The sequence below is a fragment of the Esox lucius genome, chromosome 11, assembly GCF_011004845.1.
Source record: "Esox lucius isolate fEsoLuc1 chromosome 11, fEsoLuc1.pri, whole genome shotgun sequence".
Lineage (NCBI taxonomy): Eukaryota > Metazoa > Chordata > Actinopteri > Esociformes > Esocidae > Esox > Esox lucius.
In genome coordinates, this window is record NC_047579.1 from 46,368,428 (window position 1) to 46,390,393 (window position 21,966).

Sequence of the window (21,966 nt, forward strand, 5' to 3'; positions counted from 1 at the left end):
AGGATCTTTTTCGCACTGAATGTTGCCAGATCTTCAACCAAAACCTAATATTAGATAAAAGGGAACCTGACTGAACAAACAACACAGAATGTAGATATTTACTGAAAATATATATATACACACAGTGGGGAGAACAAGTATTTGATACACTGCCGATGTAGCAGGTTTTCCCACTTACAAAGCATGTAGATGTCTGTAATTTTTTATCATAAGTACTCTTCAACTGTGAGTGACAGAATCTAAAACAAAAATCCAGAAAAACACATTGTATGATCTTTAAGTAATTAATTAGCATTTTATTGCTTGACATAAGTATTTGATACATCAGAAAAGCAGAACTTAATTTTTGGTACAGAAACCTTTGTTTGCAGTTACAGAGATCATATGTTTTCTGTAGTTTTGGGTCGTTGTCATGCTGGAAGACCCAGCCACGACCCATCTCCAATGCTCTTACTGACGGAAGGAGGTTGTTGGCCAAGATCTCGTGATACATGGCCCCATCCATCCTGCCCTCAATACGGTGCAGTCGTCCTTTCCCCTTTGCAGAAAAGCATCCCCAAAGAATGATGTTTCCACCTCCATGCTTCACTGTTGGGATGGTGTTCTTGGGGTTGTACTCATCCTTCTTCTACCTCCAATCACGGCGAGTGGAGTTAAGACCAAAAAGCTCTATTTTTGTCTCATCAGACCACATGACCTTCTCCCATTCCTCCTCTGGATCATCCAGATGGTCATTGGCAAACTTCAGACGGGCCTGGCTTGAGCAGGGGGACCTTGCGTGCGCTGCAGGATTTTAATCCATGACAGTGTAGTGTTACTAATGGTTTTCTTTGAGACTGTGGTCCCAGCTCTCTTCATGTCATTGACCAGGTCCTGCCGTGTAGTTCGGGGCTGATCCCTCACCTTCCTCATGATCATTGATGCCCCACTAGGTGAGATCTTGCATGGAGCCCCAGACCGAAGGAGATTGACCGTCATCTTGAACTTCTTCCATTTTCTAATAATTTTGCCTTCTCACCAAGCTGCTTGCCTATTGTCCTGTAGCCCATCCCAGCCTTGTGCAGGTCTACAATTTTATCCCTGATGTCCTTACACAGCTCTCTGGTCTTGGCCATTGTGGAGAGGTTGGAGTCTGTTTGATTGAGTGTGTGAACAGGTGTCTTTTATACAGGTAACAAGTTCAAACAGGTGCAGTTAATACAGGTAATGAGTGGTGAACAGGAGGGCTTCTTAAAAAAAACTAACAGGTCTGAGATAACCCGAATTCTTACTGGTTGGTAGGTGATCAATTGGTTGGTAGGTGATCAATCAATATTGCATGACATAAGGACAAACCCAATTCCAAAAAAGTTGGGACACTGTACAAATTGTGAGTAAAAAAGGAATTGAATAATTTACAAATCTCATAAACTTATATTTAATTCACAATAGAATATAGATAACATATTGAATGTTGAAATTATAGACCTCTACATGCTTTGTAAGTAGGAAAACCTGCAAAATCTGTGTACCAAATACTTGTTCTCCCCACTGTATTTCCAACCCCCAATGCCTGCAGAGAAAAGTAATAAGTCACCTTTGATTAGAAAACTTGTTACACCTCTTTAGCAGCAATGACTGCAACCAAGTGCTTCCTGTACTCTCTCACAGTACTGGGGAAGGATTTTATCCTCTGTGCTCCATACTTCAACATTTGTGGGTTTTCGAGCATGAACTGCCTGTTTCAGGTCATGCCACATCTCATTGAGATTTAGGTTTGGACTTTGACAAGGCTTTTGCAAAACCTTACTTCTATTGTTCTTCAACCATTCTGGTGTAGATTTGCTTGTGTTTCAGACATCCTTTCTGCATGGCATAACTGAACTTCACGGCTGTGTGACCTGTGTGCTGACTGCAATCTGATGACAAGAGCCAACTATTGTCAGATTGGTTTTGGGCAGGGTTTGCCCAAATCAGGTCTGATGGTTTACCAAGGTATCTTACACCTGACTCTAATAGTCCATTTCGTTGGGTTCAAATAACTAGGGGGACAATAACTTTTTATAAACTGAAGATTATATGTTTGATTACCTATTGTACTACACCAAGAAAAAATTAGCATCTAACTTTGGTGTCATTTTGTCTCTCAGACTATATACAGTTAGGTCTGGAAATAATTGGACACTGACACAAGTTTTGTTATTTTGGCTGTTTACCAAAATCTATTTATAAGTTGCAGTTAAATAATGAATATGGACTTAAAGTGCAGTCTCTCAGCTTTAATTTGAGGGTATTCACATCCAAATTGGAGGAAGGGTTTAGGAATTACAGCTCTAATATGTAGCTCCCTCTTTTTCAAGGGACTAAAAGTAATTGGACAATTGACTAAAAGGCTCTGGTGTTGATTTCAGGTGTGGCATTCACATTTGGAAGTTGTTGCTGTGAATCCACAACATGTTATTAATGTTGTTGTTCTGTAGAATTTGGCCCAGATGTAGCATATAGAGATTGAACAGAAGTGGTCCAAGAACTGATCCCTGGGGAACTCCGCATGTCATAGCCAATGGTGAAAAAGTAACTCTGGCCACCTAAATAAGACCTGAACCAATTAAAGATTGTCCCAGAGTGTCCTACCCAATTTCCCAGCCTGTCTAGAAGTGTTCTATGATCTACAACCCACAAATGATCTGACCAAGTTTAATGTGAAAATAATGAGATGGCTGCAAATACTTTTTCACGGCACTGTACTATGAAAAAATATTTATAGTAATTATTTCCAGTTGTCATCAAAGCTGATAACTGTAACTTATGTTCATGTCGGAAAATACAGGAGACATCAATCAAAATAGCTCTTATTTAGGATCCATACACTTACACCACACTGATGATGACAGAAAGACAAACAGACTTCACTGACAGATTGCATTTTTTTACTGTTGTATTCAGTTACATGTGAGTAGATAGGTAGCTAAAACGCTACCTTTTTTCAATCAATCATTACTTCTTAAGAAGCAATAAACAAATAAAAGGATAACATTCGAGTGCTCAACGTATTGTAACAAAAACATGGCAGTAGTTGGTACATTTATAAACAAGGCACCATAGGTATTCATGTCGGACTTGTTTGACCCTGGTTGTTTTGAATAATAGCAAAACCGACTCATGGACTGTGAGTGTTAAAAACATGAAAATGAAATTCAAAAAGTACAGAAATATTTCTTTATGTACCAGTGCTGGCTCCACCAATCCCTGACTCACACGCAAAGAGAGAGATTTGGGCGGGGCTTGGATAGGGGTTTAGACCACACCCTTCTCTCCTTGGTCAGTGGAGGAGAGACAATATTGTGTGTAAAAAAGAATGTGATTAAAGCAAGTCCTCATAACGAGTGCAGTGGCATTCCTACGTAATCATACGGACAGACCGTTAAAAGCATGTTGTGATCATAGTTCAGTTCAAAGATCCGGAGGACAGGAAGTTCCACACAGGGATCGACCATTCCTCCTTAGACACTATGCGCTGATCAGAAGCAGCGATTGGTTGGTAAATTTTGCCAGTCGATGCCTTTTTGACCTGAAGTCCCTCCTCCTGCGGTAACTCGCCTCTCATCAGTGGAGGTGGGCGTTGAGGTCGTACTTCTCGCAGAACTTGTCTGTAAAGGGGATGCAGGTGAGCAGCTCACACCAGTCACACTTGATTGGGTAGACGTAAAAGAGCACCACAAGGCCGGCAAACAGCCCCAGGAACACCAGCAGGAAGACGATGATCTGGAGCCGCTTGCGGTACATGTCCAGTCGTCCGAAGCTTATGTACGGCAGAAAGGCAAAAGACAAGAAGAAGCCAGAGATAAAGCCAACGATGTGGGCAAAGTTGTCGATCCAGGGCAGCAGGCCGAAGGCGAAGAGGAACAGCACCACACACAGCAGCTTGATGAAGGCCCGCCACGGCTGGGCCAGGATCTGCCAGCTCTGGAACAGCTCCACAAACAGGCAGGCCAAGATGCCAAACTGGGAGCCTGCAGGACCCACCTTATGGAGGTAGGGGGACAAAGAGGGACATACTATTAGCGTCACACAATAAGCAAATAGTCCTGTCCGTGGGGCGTGACTTTTCTGACACTATTACCACTTATCTGCTCTGAGCCAATCAAATGGAACACTACGTATTGGGGTGTGTGTTACAGGGGGCTTATTGAGCACCTCTGCTCTGTAGGGCAGGAAAATGGCGCTGGCCAGGTTGCCAGTGATCCCAGAGAGGATATAAATGATGGAGATTCTCAGCCAGCCGGCCAACTTCTCCAGGTCCCTCAGGATGGTCATCTGGAAGCACACTGACACCATGCAGTGGAGGACCCTAAAGGGGGAACAGAAAGACATGTTAGACCATATATTGCTTGTATGCAGTTGTTGCTTGTAGCTTTTGCAAGTTTTTGTTGCAGTTATTGTGATGGACTCAATTTACCGGTATAGTGTACCCACAATTATGTCTTTTTCTGGGATGCTATACAGGACCGTGCTGGACTGTACTGGGTTAATTTTACTCCTGGTTACGCAGCTAACACACTCTAAAATGTATGTGTGTGTGTGTGTGTGTGTTTGTGAATGTAAGAGTATGTCTTCTGCATGTGCCTGAGAGATCAAGTTAATCCACCATTTCATCCAGCCAGCCAGGGAACTCCTAATCAGCCATTTTGAATCACTTTCCTTAATTAGCCCAGAGAGGAGACATATAAGAGGCAGTAGGGAGACGAAGTACCACTACCCTGCACCCTCTTCCTCTATGGGGTGTGGTAAGGTATTTTCAGGGGTTGACAAATAGTGTGGTGAGGGAGGGGTACAGAACCTATGATTGTTTACCAATGGGTCTCCTTAAATTACTTGCAGGGGGTTTTGAACTGTTGCAGAATCCTATTGTATTTTTCTACTGACCTGACATCTGTATTTGGAGCCCTGGTTAAATAACTGAAGATATCACAGCCTTAAAATGACATCTGAGTTTTTGGAGAAAGGTTTTATTGAAACTAACTGATCCGTGTCAGGACACACCATTGGTCAGTAAGTGAAAGACTTTCTGGGCCACATTTCTGTTTCAGTAAATTGTGCCTTCTCCAGGGAGGGTTCATAGCAAAGACTGACAACGGTCACGTGCTGTTGAGATGGATGGCAGAGGCTGTAATGAGTCACAGGCAGGAAGCCACTCACCCGGCATGCAGGAAAAGAGAAAGCCACAGTCTGTAGAATTGGTCTGGAATCTCTGGGTTGAGGAAAGGCAACAGACCACACACATCATCCATGCAGTGAACCTGGAGGAGCAGACAGCATACATCAGGACACAATCTGTCTCTCTCTCCATCTCTCATTCCCTTTTGTGGGAGGTAAATGTAGTGTCTGATGAGTCGACAAATTATGTCAGTTTCATTTGGTAAGGAAGAAAGTGGGCTACATACTGCATACTGAATATGATACATAAAATGAGTGGATGTTTTTTTGTCCTGATTTTATATATAAATAGAAGAAACATTTGAATATATTCCCTAAGTTCCCTTAATTTTCTGTACCTCAAAAGGGATTACTATAAGGACAATTTGCCCACTTAGTGGAGCTCTGCATAGCTCCCTTTATGGTAATTAAAGACTATCTAATCCCACAGCCCAGATTCTCCTCATCAACCTAGTCAGTCCGGCGCCGGGGTCACGGTCTGGGTTATTAAGAGGCTATACCTCTGTTATACCAGCTAGCCAGTACAGACGTCGTGGCAAATTCCTACGGTCATGTAACAGGCAGATTCCCTGTGGTACAGAGACGCCAACTTACTTGGGAGCAAAGAGTAGCCTCCTCGTGGAAGTAGCCCTTCATGAAGTCACAGTACTCCCTGGATGTGATCTCACACCTGAGAAACAGGAGAACCACAGCATGACCTGATGTTGACACGGTCACTGTCCAGGTCTGCTCTCCTGTCCTTCATGTGCACTGACAGGTCATGGACAAGACACATGATGATCGCCACTACATTGCTTACATATTTCTGCTTTTCCAGATCAATGCAGATGAAGGCAAGATGGGAGAAGAAGTCCACTTAGATTAATGACATAGAGCCCCTGCCTTGTTAAATCATCTACGCGGCACACACACACACACACACACACACAGGCATATCACCACCCCAGGGTCAATACAGAACTGTCTCAGAGGAAGGTGTGTGTGTGTGTGTGTTTGTGTGTGTCTGGCGTGAAGATTTGGTTGTGTGTGTAGGCTCTCCTCACCTCCCTTTAGTACCGATGCAGCATGGCCGGCCTGTGATGGTGCAGTCTATGTGAGGCAGGTTGGTGTGGTTCCCTGTGTTGTACCTGGTGCAAACCTGAAAACACAGTAAACACTGAGACTGACTGCCTGGCCCGCGGACCCTCTGGCCCTCCTGTCATGACTAATGGGAGACTGGCTGACCGGCCCGCGGACCCTCGCGCCTTCCCGTCATGACTAACTGCCCCCCCCCAGTACTCACTGGCCACTTGGTGATGTCATCAGGCCATTCGTGAGGGGTCACAGACGCTGGCTCAAGACATATCCTGTGGGGGGGGGGACGAACATTTTCATTTCAGATCAGTAATGTGGCCATTGTTCTGAATGCCCAAGTGCAGTGACCACGCGCTGACCGCGCGGCCCTGACCGGATTGAACCGGTCCTGTGGCTTCAGGTGTGTGTGAGGGAGCGAGCTGGGTTGGCACTCACCTGGGATCCTGGTGGCACACCGAGCCATACTGTCGGTCCACACCCGCCAGCCGAGGGGTGCTCTGATGCCTCGGCCACTTCACCCACACGGCCAGGGTGCTCTGACCGCAGGGAAAACAGTCATTAGGCAAAGCTAATGGGAGAGTAAGGCAGACTGATCTGAAGAGTGAGATCCAAGAAAGGTCTGAGAGAGCGAGAGTGTTGTTGGGCTTGGCAACTCACCGAGCACTCCTCCTCTGAGGTCTGTAGACAGCCAGAGCGGTCGTTGCGCACACAGCAGGCAGAGTGTCTCTCTATGTCTCTCTTCTGCCGGATCAGGTTGTGCACCTGCTGGTCTTGACGCATGCATGGAGAATACTTGGCCCCCAGGTGGATCAGAGCCTCCTAGCAAGGGAACAGACACAATGAATCAACGTTTGAATCTTACTCCAAGAGCACCTCAAGCTGCATGGACGGGACATATCCGGTGATGGAATACAACGGTTGACTGGAAAACACGTGCAATCAGAACTCACCGAACTGGGCCCGACCCAGAAATTTTCTTGCTGTACAAACTTGACATTTTCATACACTCCTTTGTTTCTTAGAACCTGGGGAGGGAAACATGATATTTGAGTTGATCCCTTGATTGGCTCAAAGGTCATATTACGCTAACGACCGTAAAACTAAAGAAAATGAGTGATCAGGTAGGGGAGGAGCTGCTTACAGAATCAACCGTCTCGTGCTGGGAAAAGCCCACTGGAGCGATACCATAGATGCAGACAGCTAGGATGGTGATCAGCAAGTGCACTACTGTGATCCAGTATGTAAAGAAAGGTCTGGAACAAAAGAGATCAGCTGTGGTTCTGGAATTAATGGACTTGGAAGGGTGTCCTGAGATACTAATCACGACCAGTTCATATTTCGAGGGGTATGTCTACATACAAATGAAAACCACTTAAGTTTGTTAAGGGTTTATTTGCTTACAAATGAAAACCACCTAAGATTTTTAAGGATGTATTTCAATAAAAATGAAGACCAGCTCCCATTTTGAAAGGCATAATTAGATTGATAAAAAATGTGTCGATATTCTCGGGTACATTCACTTCTTCAGTACCTGTGGTCGTCCATGTCCTCAATCTGCCTCTTCACATAGCTGTCGATGCGTTTCCGGTAAGTGCGGTTAGTGAGCTTGCCCACCATGCCCAGCCCGTAGGGCCGCTTCTCCCGAGCGAACAGCTTTTTCACAGGCACAACGATGCGCCGGCCTCGTCGCTGTCCGTTCACACTCACCACCTCCTGCCGCAGGGGCACCTTGGGTGGTCCTGGGGTGCCCTCTTTGGCCTTACGCCACCCTCGCTCCAAAGGCCTGGGTGTGGAGAGGCAGGAAGAGAGGCAGAGAATGACCAGAAGAACCCAAGTTGTGAACGCAATGGACCTTTTTCTTGTGTTGGGAGTCGCTAGCTCACAGCATGAGATGGCTCCTTTCCAGTTCCGTCCTGTCGAGGGCGCTGCCCGTCAGCTCCATCTCATCCAGTTTACTGCCCTCTGCTGCGTCCCGCACGGCCACCTCTGGAGACTCAAACACCTCGTCGGTGTACGTGGACAACTCTTCCTGAATCAGACAGTCCTAGAGTAGAGATAGGGTCTTGGAACTGTACTATGAAGCCCTCCTAGCTATAGTGGTTGGTGGTTTTATTGGTCAGCTCACACCTGGTACTTATTATTGGTCAGCTCACACCTGGTACTTATTATTGGTCAGCTCACACCTGGTACTTATTATTGGTCAGCTCACACCTGGTACTTATTATTGGTCAGCTCACACCTGGTACTTATTATTGGTCAGCTCACACCTGGTACTTATTATTGGTCAGCTCACACCTGGTACTTATCGAAACACACTAACTGGCCGACTAATCACAGAGCACAGGGGTTTATTAAACCAGAATGCAACTGCACTCTAAAAAGATAAAGTTCCTGGAGGATCTTTTAGGGGTTTTCAGATTAAAACTGTGGCGGAACCCCTCAAAGATATCTTTAAGAATCCTTTGAAAGCTTTCTTCAAAGAACCCCAAAATAATGGTTTCTCAAAAAAACTTTTGAAGAGCCTTTCAGGGTTCACTGTTCCTCTTCAGAATGTTCTTTGAGGAACCATTAAATATAGTTATTTGAAATATCTGTTTATATCCTACCCCTGATGAACTGACAGGGGTTCCCACAAAGTTTCAATGCAGAAAATTGAAAGGATCCTCTGAAACCCTTTTCTTTTCGGAGTGCATGTTAAAGACCTCTAGGGGTTGCTGTATGTTCTCTTTTAGATGGAGGCTTTAGATCAGTTTTGAACTACAGAGCAGACAGGGACACGACCTTACTCTGGCGAAGAAGGACGTGTCTAACTCATCGGGGAAGTCCACCACATCCTCCTCCATGAAGCTGGCTGGGGTGAAGCTGCGCCTCTGGGCCCGTCGGAGGGTAGTGTTTTCACGCAGAGAGCGCCCCTGTAACACACCCATCACAACACACACAATGAGCTGTTGCCTAGCACAGAGGGAATGTCGCATTTTGTCGAGGGCAATATGGCAAGCAAACACACACACTCACACACACACATACCAACACTGAATCAGATGGTTGTATTTTAACATCGTGGACGAACAGAGTCATAATAACACATGCATGGTATATATGTTACCAAACGATATCAAAGCTTGAGTTTCCATTGTTACATATACATACCTCAACATGCAGTAAAGGAATCAGAACTGATAGAACACTGTTGTTCTAGAATCCTTCAGGAAGCCTGCCAAATATTTGATTCCACACAACTGATCAGGCCATGCTATTTAACAGATTGGTGGTACCTTATCAATTAAGGGAAGACTTTGGTCATAGTGGTACTGCAATGGTATGGTTTGGATCTGTGTGTACAGTATAGTAGAGGGCTTTAGCAGTGGCCAGTCTGTACAAACATGAATCCCTTGAATGCGTTGTCACCCAGCCGTCTCACCTTCACCAGAGCTGCTGCGGCCCGGAAGCTCATCTTGGCCACGGACTCCCTCTTGCGTCGCCGGGGCAGCCGGTTGAGACCTGAGCGGGAGGACGTGAAAGAGCAGAGGGAGGCGGCGCCGGGGGTGATGGGGGTCTGGGGCACGCTGTAACCGTCCACCTCCTCCACCATGCGGAAGGCCCGCCCCCGCGCCAACGGGTCTACAATCTGAACGCGAGAGGCCGACAGGTGGCAGGTTAAGGATGACCCAGAGAGCAGCGCCAAGGACAGTGTGCAACCCTGACGGATTACAGCCACTACAATCCAACTCGGTTCGAACTGATCAAATACTGTGACAAAAAGATAAACGGCATCGCACGAATACAGATGATTGAAATCCACAGCAAAACACACCGAGGTATTAATGAAGTCAACGTGTTCAGGAATCCACCTACAGAGGGCAGTGGGAGCATACCTTCTGCATCCCAAAGGCGTGTGCCGAGGAGGGCACGTAGAGGGGCGGGGGCGTCTCCGTGCTGGTCAGGGAGATGTTGTCCTGGCTAGACAGGTCCATCTCCCGGATCACCTGGGGCTTCAGACGGCCGTAGCGCATGCTGCAGTGCCGCAGACTCTTCCTCTGCCATTTCTGGGTGGCGTCCCCGTCTTTACTGACGCCGAACCAGTCCGCTGTGCCCCTGACACCACAAACACCGGCCGCTCAGTCCGTGGGCATCTCATTTACCACCCACTCATCAACACGCACGCACGCACGCACGCTCTCTGATCACCTAGTTCCTTAGTTCTTCTCTCAGAGGGATTCAGCCTACGGCGGCTATTTAATACGTTGAATAAGAAAAAAGGTTAGACAGATATAGAGTCGTTGATAAAGCCCTGCTTGGAAAAGTGGGTCGGCTAGCGTGGAATTGAGTGACAATGCCACTCTTCCCAAGAACGGAAAAAATGAAAGGTTGTCCTTGACTTCCCTAGTAATAGGACATCAGGCACAGTCTGAATAAGCCCAGACATGTTCCAGTCCAGGCATAAACTAACACACACACACACACAGCCTTGTATTTCTATCCTTGTGGGGACCACAAAAAATCCTTTATCCAATCTTTGACCTAACCTTTACCTAAGTAACATAACCTAAACCTAAAAGTAACCCAATTCTAACTTCAACCTAAATTGTCAGTTTGACACTAAACCTAACCCTTAAACAGGAAATGTACCCTTTCTCTGTGGGCAAGGCCCAAATAAGGGCATATTTTTCATGCTTTACTATCCTTGTGTGGACATCTGGTCCTAATTTTATCTGTGAAATGAAAACACACACACAGCTAATCACTCTCTCATGTTTCTTGTCTCTGTTGTATGAGTATGCCTTCCTGAACAGCATGACAAAACAGTATTAAAGTAATAAACAGATGAATCAAACACTCTCAAATCATGCTGGAGGCATTCTGTGACAGGAAGACCTAAGGAACTTTTGCAGTGGGCCATTATGTTACCAAGTTACCGTGTTAAAAAGAAATGTAAAAAAGAAATCAGTAACAGATAGGACCACACCTCCAAGAGTATGCCCCTGGGCAGAAAGGGAAATTGTCTCTTGGAGGAAGTGGTGTTGACTTTATAAATAGCTAATTACTGCTGGCTAAAGAGTGTGTTTGGGAACCTGACATTCTGACTTCTACTTAAAGACTCTCTAAACAATGACATAACACCTTAGCAATAACTTTAATTGCATACTCACCCTGTTGAATGTAAAAGATTATTTTGTCTGATTTAAAAACTTGTGTCTTGTATTCCTCTGTATATCCTGCAGATGAACTATCTCCATTGTGCCCTGCTTGGCTGCTGACTCTACCTCTACCTGTCTCTATTCCAGCTGATGACTCAACCTCTACCTGTCTCTATTCCAGCTGATGACTCTACCTCTACCTGTCTCTATTCCAGCTGCTGACTCTCTTTGTCTGTCTCTATTCCAAATGATGACTCTACCTCTGCCTGTCTCTATTCCAGCTGATGACACTACCTCTGTCTGTTTCTATTCCAGCTGCTGACTCTACCTCTACCTGTCTCTATTCCAGCTTCCTGAGCATTGAAGCGGGAAGGTTGGCCAGGTGGGGGAGAGACCCTTTCCCCAAAATGACATGCAAGCTGGGATCAATGTAAAAGACTGCGCCAATGATTTATAATCAAAACCCAGAACTCCCACTCCTTATAATTGAAACCTCCTTCAATCGTATGGCCATGGCTCTATTGGGCCCCCTTTTCCCCAAGTCATCCTGAGGGCAGGAATATATACTGGTGGTGACTGATTATGCAGCTCATTATCCTGAGGCCATTCCCCTTTAATAAGTCCTCAAAAGGGATTCCAGATGTGTTCTTGAGTAGGCTTACCCTTCTCCATTCTGACCGACCAGGGGATTCTGTCTGACAATAGACTTATGTAGGTATATACCGTCCACCGTCAGACAGTGTATGTGAACGCCTTAATAAGACAGTAAGGGGAATGCTAAGTAAAGTGCAATTGGACATGTTCCTATACCACTTAGACCACGTTCGAAAGGCCTTGGAAGCCCAGTGGAGTCCAGCACAGGACACTAACTGAGAATGTCGATCTAATGTGAGCAGTGCCGGCCCTAGCCTTTTGGGGGCCCTAAGCAAAATTTGATTTTTGGTCCGAGGCTCACTAGCAGTCCGGGGCCCCCTGGCGGTCAGAGGTCTTAAGCGGCCACTTACGTCGCTTATGCCTAGGGCTGGCCCTGAACGTGAGATAGGATGGCCACAGTGAGGCCTATACTAATCGAGCAGATGGGGGGGGTTGCACTGCTAGCAAAACAATGAGCATACAACAGGTGTGCTTCGGGGGTTTAGTGCGGGATTGAGCGCTCATCTTAATACCAACCGCAGAACACAACATCACAGCACAATGGAGCGGGCCTTACGAGGTCATTCGGAAGAGGTTGACTGGGAACTACAGAATAAAACAGGCAGGTACAAGGGAGCCGGAACAGCTAATCACTAACATCTAACAGAGTTCAGAGGGAGAAACAAAGCCTTTGCTGTTCTACGCACTGCCACTGGCTCAGCAGGAACAACGCCATCAGCTGTACAGATGGGGAAGAATCGGACATGCCAACAACAGGTTGAGCTTACCAACCCTTCTGGATCTCTTCCCTCCCAGGCAGTACCAACCTAACACAGCATCACATTTAGACAGAACCAGGCAAGAGAGTGAACATAAGGCCCTACAGAGTCCCTGCCGTACGCAAAGAAACAGCCAGAGGCGAAGTGAGGGTGACGCTTCGAATGGGAGTTACAGATCTCAAAGTGCCTGGTGCGGTTCAGTGTTCCTCGTTCTAAAACTGGACAGGACGATGCAATTCTGTAGCAACAAAATATCCCAAGTCAATGCGTATCCAACGCTGAGGGTTACAGAGTGGTTACAGAAAGCACACGGACAAAGGACCACAGGCAATTACCTCTGGCACACGAGGGCAGAGGGAAAACTGCCTTTTGTATCCCTCACAGGCTCTTGCATTACGCGAGACAACCCTTTGGGATTCTTGTGTCGGCCGCCACATTCAAGCCACTGATGGATCTACTGCTCAAGACCACACCAGGCCTGGGCGTGGCGTAGATCAATGATGTGGTGATCCACAGTGAGTACTGGGATATACACACGCGGCAGTTACAGGCCCGGTTGGGAAGCTAATCCCAAGTGCAGGCTGGGTCGAGTGAGGCAGAATTCATAGGGGCAGACAGATGGGAACGGCCTCATACCGCCCAGGACAAAGAAGGTGGAGTCAATATGGGAGGTATCACAAGGTAAAGATACAGATTAGGTCTTTCAACGGGCTCACGGGATATTACTCTCACTTCATACCCGACTACACCTATATAGCCTCAACCCTGTCCGACCTGACAAAGAAGAGCCTGCCCACCCAAGTGAGCTGGACCCAGGGAGCCAAGATTCCAGAGATTCCGCGTTCCAGAAATTGAGCGTACCAGACTTCAGTAAGGATTTCATAGTTCAGGCCTCTGATGTCGAAATTGGGGCCGTGCTCTCCCAGAGAGAGGGGAAAATGATGAACACACCAGTGAGAATATCAACCAAAGCAGTGACCCAGGTTTGTGAGTATACAACAGAAAAAGTCTCATCAAGTGCTGCTGGGACTGAAAAGTTTGTTGAGTAAGAGAAAGTCTCCCTGAATTCTTGCAATGGGAAGATGATCGAATTTCTTTACAACCTTTGTGTATACATAAGTATTCAGACCCTTTGCCATGACACTCCAAGCTCAGGTTCATCCTGTGTATTTCCATTATCCTTGAGAGGTCTCTAGAACTTGTCCCACACTTCACAGCGTATGTACGAGCAAAATCCAAACCATGTGGTCGAAGGAAGCCTCGGTAGCCCTCTGAGATAGAATTATGTTGATGCATGGATCTGGAGGAGGTTACGAAAGAACGGTAAAGCTCTAAAAGTTCCCAGGAGCACATTGGTCTCCATCACTGTGAAATGGATTGTGGCATCAACAAGACTCTTTCTACAGCTGGCTGTCTGGCCAAACGAAGTAACTGGGAAAACAGGGCCATGAACAGGAAGGTGATGAAGAACCAAATGGCCACTCTAACACAGGTTTAAAGTTTCACTGCAGATATGGGAGAACAAGCCAGAAGGACATCCAATCTAACAGAGTTTGAGTGGATCTACAATTGGCAATGAATGGCTACAATGAACTGCCCAAATCCAATTGTGCCAAGCTGATAGATGCATACCCAAGAAGAATCAATGCTGTGATCGCTGACAAAAGCGTGTCTACAAAGTAGTGAATAAAGGGTCTAAATATTAATATACATGAGGTATTTCCGTTTTTACTTTCAGTCATTTTCATTATTTTCAATAAATAAACTTGCTTTCTTGCTAGTGGCACACATTTAAATGTGAAAAAGTTGTTACTTATGGAGGTATTTTGTGCAGATTGATGGCAAAAACGTATATAATCAATGATATTTCCTAAACTGTAGACTGCCTTTGCCTGTTTTAGCCACACTGTACAGTAAGACACACTGATCAGATCACAGTAAACAGAAGCTTTCAAGACACAGTTAAATACAACTACAGTCTTTCAGTGACCGTAACATCAAATCATTGACAGACATTTGGAAATGCATTCTAAGATCACCAACTCAGATTTACAGTCTGAGGTGACATTGCTGCCACTGAGACTCGGGTCAACCCACAGAGGAATGTCGTGGTTGGGGTGTATTCCAGGAAAATGTCAGGCTCCAGCGATGGCCCTCTTTACTATGACTAACGTGTAAGTCACATGCGTCATAATAACACCAGTCATAGAAAAGGACAGAGAGAAAACAGCAGCCCCCCCCCTTGACCCCCCCCCCCACACACACACACACACCCAGAAGAGAGGCTTATAGCTTTAGGCAATGGAAAACAGTTTATTCAGTTCATTCCAGCTGTCTGTGACTTCATGCCTGGTACAGTATTCTGTGATAAAGGTCCTGCACTCTTCAGATAACACTCTCTGGTCTGAGCTTTGCAGTGTTCACACTGTACACGTCTGCGCCAACAGCAACATAACCTCGGAATAAAACAGCAGGGGATTAACACTCAGCTATAACCTGTGTCAATGTCTCATCCATTACAAGATGTTCTGAGTCCTGATGGTTACTGGGGTAAACTGTCACACACACTCCTGTAATCAGATGGGAAGGGCTGTCCTCATAGGCCAGTGTGCGGAAGGGCCAGTCTGACCCCTGACCTCTGGCCAGCAGTACCTGAGCAGGGTTCTGGAGAGAGAATGGTGCTTCCTGGGACCACGGCGAGCTGCCCGCTGACCCTTAACAGGCACTGTATTAATCCGATCAAAGTGTACCCTCCTGCTGCTGGAGAAGGGCAGGAGGCAGGAGGAGTGGAGGAGAACAAGGAGGAGGAGGAGGAGTGGAAGGAGAACAAGAAGAAGGAGGAGGAGTGGAAGGTGTTCAGGGCAGGAAAGGAAAAAAGGAGAGAAGAAAGACGAAGCGGTGTGAGAGAAACAGAAGCTAGTGAAGTCCTACAGCCACAGTACAGAAGAAGTTTAGCGGAAACTGTTAGAGCATGCACATGTCATCCCCATGAGTACACAAAGACAGCCATTCACAGCAGACAGGCTAGTACAAAATATAAGACGTATTGAAATCATGCAACTAGATTGTGAGTCCACAGTCACGGACAGATTAGTTCATTCGTTTCAGAGTGTAATATGAGGGAATCATCTGATCAGGCAGCACAAAGAAGTCCCTGTAAGTACTACTATGTCCTTCCACGCCTCAGCTCAACCAACAAATATTGCTTATCTGGTCGAGATGCAATCATTTTGCCAGACAGAAAAAGATGCGCATTCAGGTACATATACCATGGCAACCTACAATGTTGTTTGCATTAGACAAGGATGATGACACCAAAACATGACATTACACCAGATGAACTCCAGGCTTAATTTACACCATCATGACAAGTTCATGCACAAAACATCTTCGTGTGGCCACCGTACCAACAACCAGGTCACATAATGGACGGAGTAACGTGAGTTCATGTTGCAGTCTTACCGCCATTACAAAATCAGTCAACACATCCTTAATGTGTGTTCCAGGCATTCAGCAATCAGATAAGCAATCAAAATGGTTCTCCTTACCTCTTAATTGTCTGGGTGATAGAGGACTGGCGCTGCAGGGGCGGCCGGCGGTGGTCAAAGAGGTCGCGAGGCGGGGATCGGATGTGGGAGGACTCCACTGGCATGCTGATACTTCGGAGGAAGCCCTGGCGCTTCACCGGCTGCAGGGAGGCAGGGACCCACAAAGGGACAGGGACCCACAGAGAGACCCACAGAGAGACCCACAGAGAGACCCACAGGGAGAAACAGAGACATCCATTAGAACACACTTTAATCCAGGGTTGGACTGGCCATCGGGAACTGAAGGTAGGCCAGACTGATCAGACTGGTGTTTAGCAACTTGTTCGCTTTTTATTTTAGCTGAATGATCTGATCAGTTTGGGCAGCACAGCGTGATCTTCTCCGGTGAGCTGCCCCCTTCTCTCTCCCTCTAAAGAAAAACTATTGGATGGACTGATCCAATATTGCAATTATTTAGGGGGAAGTGACCCCTCCCTAACTGAACTTGTCCTACATTTCTGTAGAACGCAACCGTTTAGTAGCCATGAGACAAAACAATGCTGTCGCCTCTTCAGTCACATTTTCATTCCCTGTACTCCACATGTTTTTCCAAGTGAGTAAAAGTGGAGAGAAAAATAAAAGGTGGAGCAAAGAAGCTAAGAGAGAAAGGAAAACAATCCTCAAGGCAGATACAGTCCAATACAACAAAATGGCTGGCATTCCTGTCAGTCAAGTGACACGTGAAAGAAGATTTCCAACTCTGACGTTTGTGCAGAACAGACTAAGATGCCCAGTGACTCAAGACCACTTGGAGGGGATTTTGCTGTTGGCTACAGAGAAAGAAAAACTAGTGGTCGTTGACAGTGATATGGTTATGGACAGGATTATAGAGAGTAGCATACAGATGTTTCATCTGCTGATGACCATGGATGTCTCAATGCTGAGATCACTTTCTCAAAACTGTTTGCACAGTTCCCTTAACCTGCATGGAGCTTGGCTCAACAGTTAATCTCACACCCAAAATGCACTAAAATCACCAAAAAATATACATGCATATATCAAAATGAACTCATTCTACCATGACAGCAGCGAAAGGTCTCTCCCAAAAAAATACCTCTTTGTCTCGCACATCAATCACCTGACAAAACACTAACAACGAGTAGCATTACAAGGTGTATCATTTTGATACAAAATGTGCCTTTGTCTTTTTGTACATAAACTAACAATCCTTAACAAAACCAGAATGGCACCTTGTTGCTGTCCAGAATGCATTAGTTACGGGAACACATCAGAAATGCTGCAATATTCTTACATTTCTTCATTTCTGCCATTTCTTTACACAGAGTTTTTCCAGAATACTCTAAATGAAACTACAGTACTTCCTGTTCCGTAATACAAAAATGATGTTTGCGATGCATATACATAGAGTGTCCGATCGATACAGATTTAGAAAAATATAAATACTAGTCATCCATGTCTTCTGCATTTGGCCTAAGGTTCTCATCCACAACACACCTTTTGTGCTCTCATGCAACACACCTGGGACCCGTCCATGGCAGCGTTCTGCAGATATCACCATTTGATATAGACAAGGCTGTCCATGTTTATGGCAAAACAATGTCCCCCCTTTTGAATAATATAATAAAATATCCAAAACCTGTACAGGCCTTCAGCTAAAATGTGAGTCAGCTGTGCTGGGTTTCATTTCTTTTCTTTCTAATTTGAATACATTTCAAATGGTATTACTGTAGAAATGTAGAATATCGCAAAACGTTTTTGTTTTTGGTTATGTTTTCTAGCGTATTTTTTACAGTTTTGTCAAAACTGTAAACATGTGCAAAATGGTCTGTAGATACATAGAGTTATGCTGGTTATTGAGTTAGTGTGAGAAAATACTTCTTACATTTTGAAAGATGTGGCCATTGAATGCATTTTGTGTCAAAACAATGAAAAACTCATCCACAGTTGAGTTCACATAGACTGCTGTTGTGCTAACTGTGTGAGTTTAGAAAAAATATAATGCATGTAATCAATTGTACAAATAAACAGCCCTTTATCAAAACTCTAAGCACCATTGGCTGAGTACAACCACACAAGGTCAAATAATCAGTTTCTCATTGATATACAGCTCTGGGAAAAATTAAGAGACCACTGCACCTTTTTCTTTCCTTTCCAAAAAAGTTGAAGAGGAAAGTTTTGAGTGAGGAACAGAAGTGTTCAATTTGCAGTGGTATCTTAATTTTAACCCTTCTGTTCCTCACTCAAAACCTTCCTTTTCAACTTTTTTGGAAAGGAAAGCAAAAGGTACACTGGTCTCTAAATTTCTTTCGGAGCTGTATTTATATTATGTATAATAAAGTACTTGTGTACTCTTTGATAGGATTGTCTTCTCTGTTGTTAACTTGCAATATCACTAATCCCATTGTTCTTAATTGATCATCACTTATATATACCGCACATTTTTTACATTGTTTTGCCTACTATGTTCAGTTGGAAAAGTACAGAATCCCCACCTTAAGGTCACAGATTTTTTATTTGACCTCAGTGGGATTCAAACCCACAAACTTGTGGTTGGTAGTTTAGTGCTCTAACAAACTGAGCCACAAAAGACCACTGCAATGCTTATGTACAACACAATACTGTGAAATACATTATACATGATAAATAATTTTACGTGGTAGTAACCACAACAATATAAGGTGTGTGAACACCAGCAGAGTCTTTCAACACGAAGCAAGATATTTGGCCTCAGCAAGGCAGAGAAGGAAATCAGGAAATCAGCGAGCCCCTGGACAGGGTCAGGAACAAAAACTCAGATCCTATGTAGACAAGTACATCTTTGTTGATGAAGCAGGCTTCAACTGGGCCACAACTACGCCAAGGTTTCAATATCATCAACCAATGAGCCATATCCGAAGATGTGGTAGCATGAAAACCCCTTCTTGGGTCTTACACACCTCCTCAATGACATTTTGTTGGATAATGTCACCAGTTCCACCATTCAGAGGTGGTTGAGGAATGGGTTTGTGCCAATCCATGATTCCTGACCCTAACGCTGCCCCCATGACCTCCATGCCCATGCGAATGCTACCCCCCTTCAGGCCATGGATAAGTCATGCCAAGACATCACTGGTGGCTAATGTCTGGATTGGATTTGCCATTCTAAAATAATTGTTATGCAGCGCGTGAATAATGAAGGTGTTCATTGTGACGGGCAGGGACGTACTTGACTCGGCGTGTGATAAACATTTCGTTGATTGCATTTCATTCAGGTCAGTATGTGTTGCATTCGATTAGACAGAAAACTTTGTTTCAAGTGTGATCTGTTTGAAGTTTTTTACTTTGAGTTTTGACAAACCACCACAAACCACAAATAGTACCAACGTGATAAAAATGTAAATGGATTATGTATGAACAAAAATGCTCAAGACCTCAAAAATGGTAAATTGTCATTTCGAAAAGTGTCCTTTTGGATTAACTGGTTGTTAGAAAAACTAAATTGAGAGGATTGCATTAAGTTGTGTTTGGATGACTTAGTCATTTTAGACATTAAAATTCACTAAAACCTTAGTGTTTGATCAGTTTGGGGTTTTGAAATATCTCCACATACTTGTGAAAATAGGACCAACGCAGTTTAAATTTTTTTAAATGTTATGGAATTTCCTGGGAATTTCATGTGAATCTGGTACAGGGAGAGACTGGAACAGGGGGAAAGACAGTGGGAGAAGGTAGGAGATTGGGGGTGTACCTGAACAAAGGTCGGCGGCTCATCCATGGACACCTGAGCTGTGGGAATGTCCAGTTTCAGCCATGGAGGCTTCTTCCTCTGCAGGCTGCTGGTGTTTTCACGGCGTGGTTCAGCCATGCTCCCGACCCCACCCCACGCCTCCCACCTACGGGGAGAAGGAGCCAGATGATGAAAGAGAGAGGGTGAGTTAAGATTAATCATTTCCTCGTCTTCCCTAGCATTCCAAAGTCTAATCAAGATGCAAACATACCAATGTGCAAAGTGACGAATATCACCTTTGCCTTCACTTTCCATTTCTTAATAATGGCCTGAGAGAGTCCCAATATCTTGTGGTGCAGATTTGTCCCACAAGATGGTGCTAATGAGCCTCTAGGCACCCCATCTGATAAAGCAGGTTCTGCACTGTGGTAATAGAACCGAAAGAGAGAACCTTGACCACTGCTGTGTTTTCCTAAACAGAATGAAGCACGTGGACACATAACCATTTAACCATCACATATATAATTGCAGAGGAGAGGGAATGCCTGTAGTCTAAAGGACTGATCCCTAAATGCCACAAATTAAGTTAAACGTAATCCCAAATGATCCCATTATCTGTTGCCGTCCTCTAGGGCCTATCCTCTGCCAGGTATTTCCTCTGTACATTCCCATGACACAGCACTGAGACCACAAGTGGCCGAGCTAACCTGCCCCGAACTAAGAGTAAAACCTGCATATCACCAGAGCGTCATTATCACATCAGCGTGGTTGTCCTGCTGTCTCTTTTAGTCCCTCAGTCTCTCTGTCTGTAATATCTAGTTATTTTCTTCATTACTGCTTAGATTAAATCAAACTACCTACTTGTCTTTCAAACAAGTTGGCAGGGTAGCCTAGTTGCCAAGAACATTCGATCAGTAAACCAACTTTTGTTGGTACAAATCTGTGAACTAACAAGGTGAAAACCCTGTTGTCCAGTCCCTGAGCAAAACAATAAACCTGAATTAACACTAACAAAAAAATAAACCCTAACATTCAAAAAGAAATGGTGTCTGCCCCATCCTCCTCTGGAGCATTACAGCAGGAGTGAACACAATAATATTCTATGGGAGATATGAAATGAAACAAGTAAAATACGGATGTTCCCCTTGAAGGATTTCAAGGGGAACTTTTCTCTGAATGTTATCAAGGGGACAGGCTGGATTACCAAATTCTCATCCCAAACCGCAGTTTCATCACAAGCAATAAGAAGGGCCTACAAGAACATTCGTCAGTCATATAATTGGAAAAGTGATATCACGACTTGGATAAAAATCTCTAACTCATTTTGTTTGCTATAATTCAGATATTTATTTTCATGATTCCATCGTTTTTTGCACTGAACACTATAAAAAGACTTGCCCTTGACAAAAGCCTTCAGTTGTGAGCAGCAGCAAGACCCGTTTGATAGGCCTAACATCAGTAGCTCTGCTAACAGTGACGATGACAGCAGCAGCGTGGCAGAGTCAATTCAAAGGGAGTGAAGAGAAGACAGTGGTCATCCAGGATTGGAGCCCCGGACCCTCACTGTCCTCCCTCCCATTCAACTGACACTGCTGCTGCTCTCATTGTCACTAGTAGTCATAGCATGGGAGTTAAAGCTCTGTCTGGGAACATAATCTGGTCACTTTTGGTGGGGAAAATTGTTTAAGACCTCAGGGACCCTGACACAACTTCCGGAAAAATCCTGGCTTGTCCTTAAAACAAATGTTTGCGCCCGGGGGTCGTTTCTCAACAGAGTAGCTATTATTAAAATACTTGTTATGTGATGTTAATCTTTCTGCTCGAAGCCCCACATGATGAGTTGAGAGGGAAGGGTCCTTTGCTTTCAGCAGCATTCAGAACAGCACCCTGAG

General features: G+C 44.9%; 1 protein-coding gene across 4 annotated transcripts in view; it reads right to left on the reverse strand.

The window, feature by feature from the left end:
* Positions 1-2,892: 2,892 nt before the first annotated feature.
* rhbdf1a (rhomboid 5 homolog 1a (Drosophila)) overlaps positions 2,893-21,966 on the reverse strand; it is a 43,143-nt gene continuing 24,069 nt past the window's right edge. For 2 of the 4 annotated variants that reach the window (XM_034295232.1, XM_020050965.3), the window contains 18 exons: positions 20,096-20,240; positions 16,369-16,508; positions 15,473-15,580; positions 10,146-10,365; positions 9,692-9,898; positions 9,057-9,182; positions 8,154-8,314; positions 7,802-8,053; positions 7,412-7,523; positions 7,221-7,295; positions 6,928-7,089; positions 6,706-6,806; positions 6,479-6,542; positions 6,240-6,334; positions 5,791-5,866; positions 5,179-5,279; positions 4,177-4,330; positions 2,893-4,005 (listed from right to left, as the gene is read on the reverse strand). In XM_034295232.1, coding sequence (XP_034151123.1) covers positions 3,586-4,005; positions 4,177-4,330; positions 5,179-5,279; positions 5,791-5,866; positions 6,240-6,334; positions 6,479-6,542; positions 6,706-6,806; positions 6,928-7,089; positions 7,221-7,295; positions 7,412-7,523; positions 7,802-8,053; positions 8,154-8,314; positions 9,057-9,182; positions 9,692-9,898; positions 10,146-10,365; positions 15,473-15,580; positions 16,369-16,508; positions 20,096-20,212 — 2,691 coding nt within the window. In that variant the 5' untranslated portion in view covers positions 20,213-20,240 and the 3' untranslated portion in view covers positions 2,893-3,585. The remainder of the gene's footprint in view (positions 4,006-4,176; positions 4,331-5,178; positions 5,280-5,790; positions 5,867-6,239; positions 6,335-6,478; positions 6,543-6,705; positions 6,807-6,927; positions 7,090-7,220; positions 7,296-7,411; positions 7,524-7,801; positions 8,054-8,153; positions 8,315-9,056; positions 9,183-9,691; positions 9,899-10,145; positions 10,366-15,472; positions 15,581-16,368; positions 16,509-20,095; positions 20,241-21,966) is intronic. The other 2 variants (XM_020050966.2, XM_010874871.4) reach the window with 2 other exon arrangements.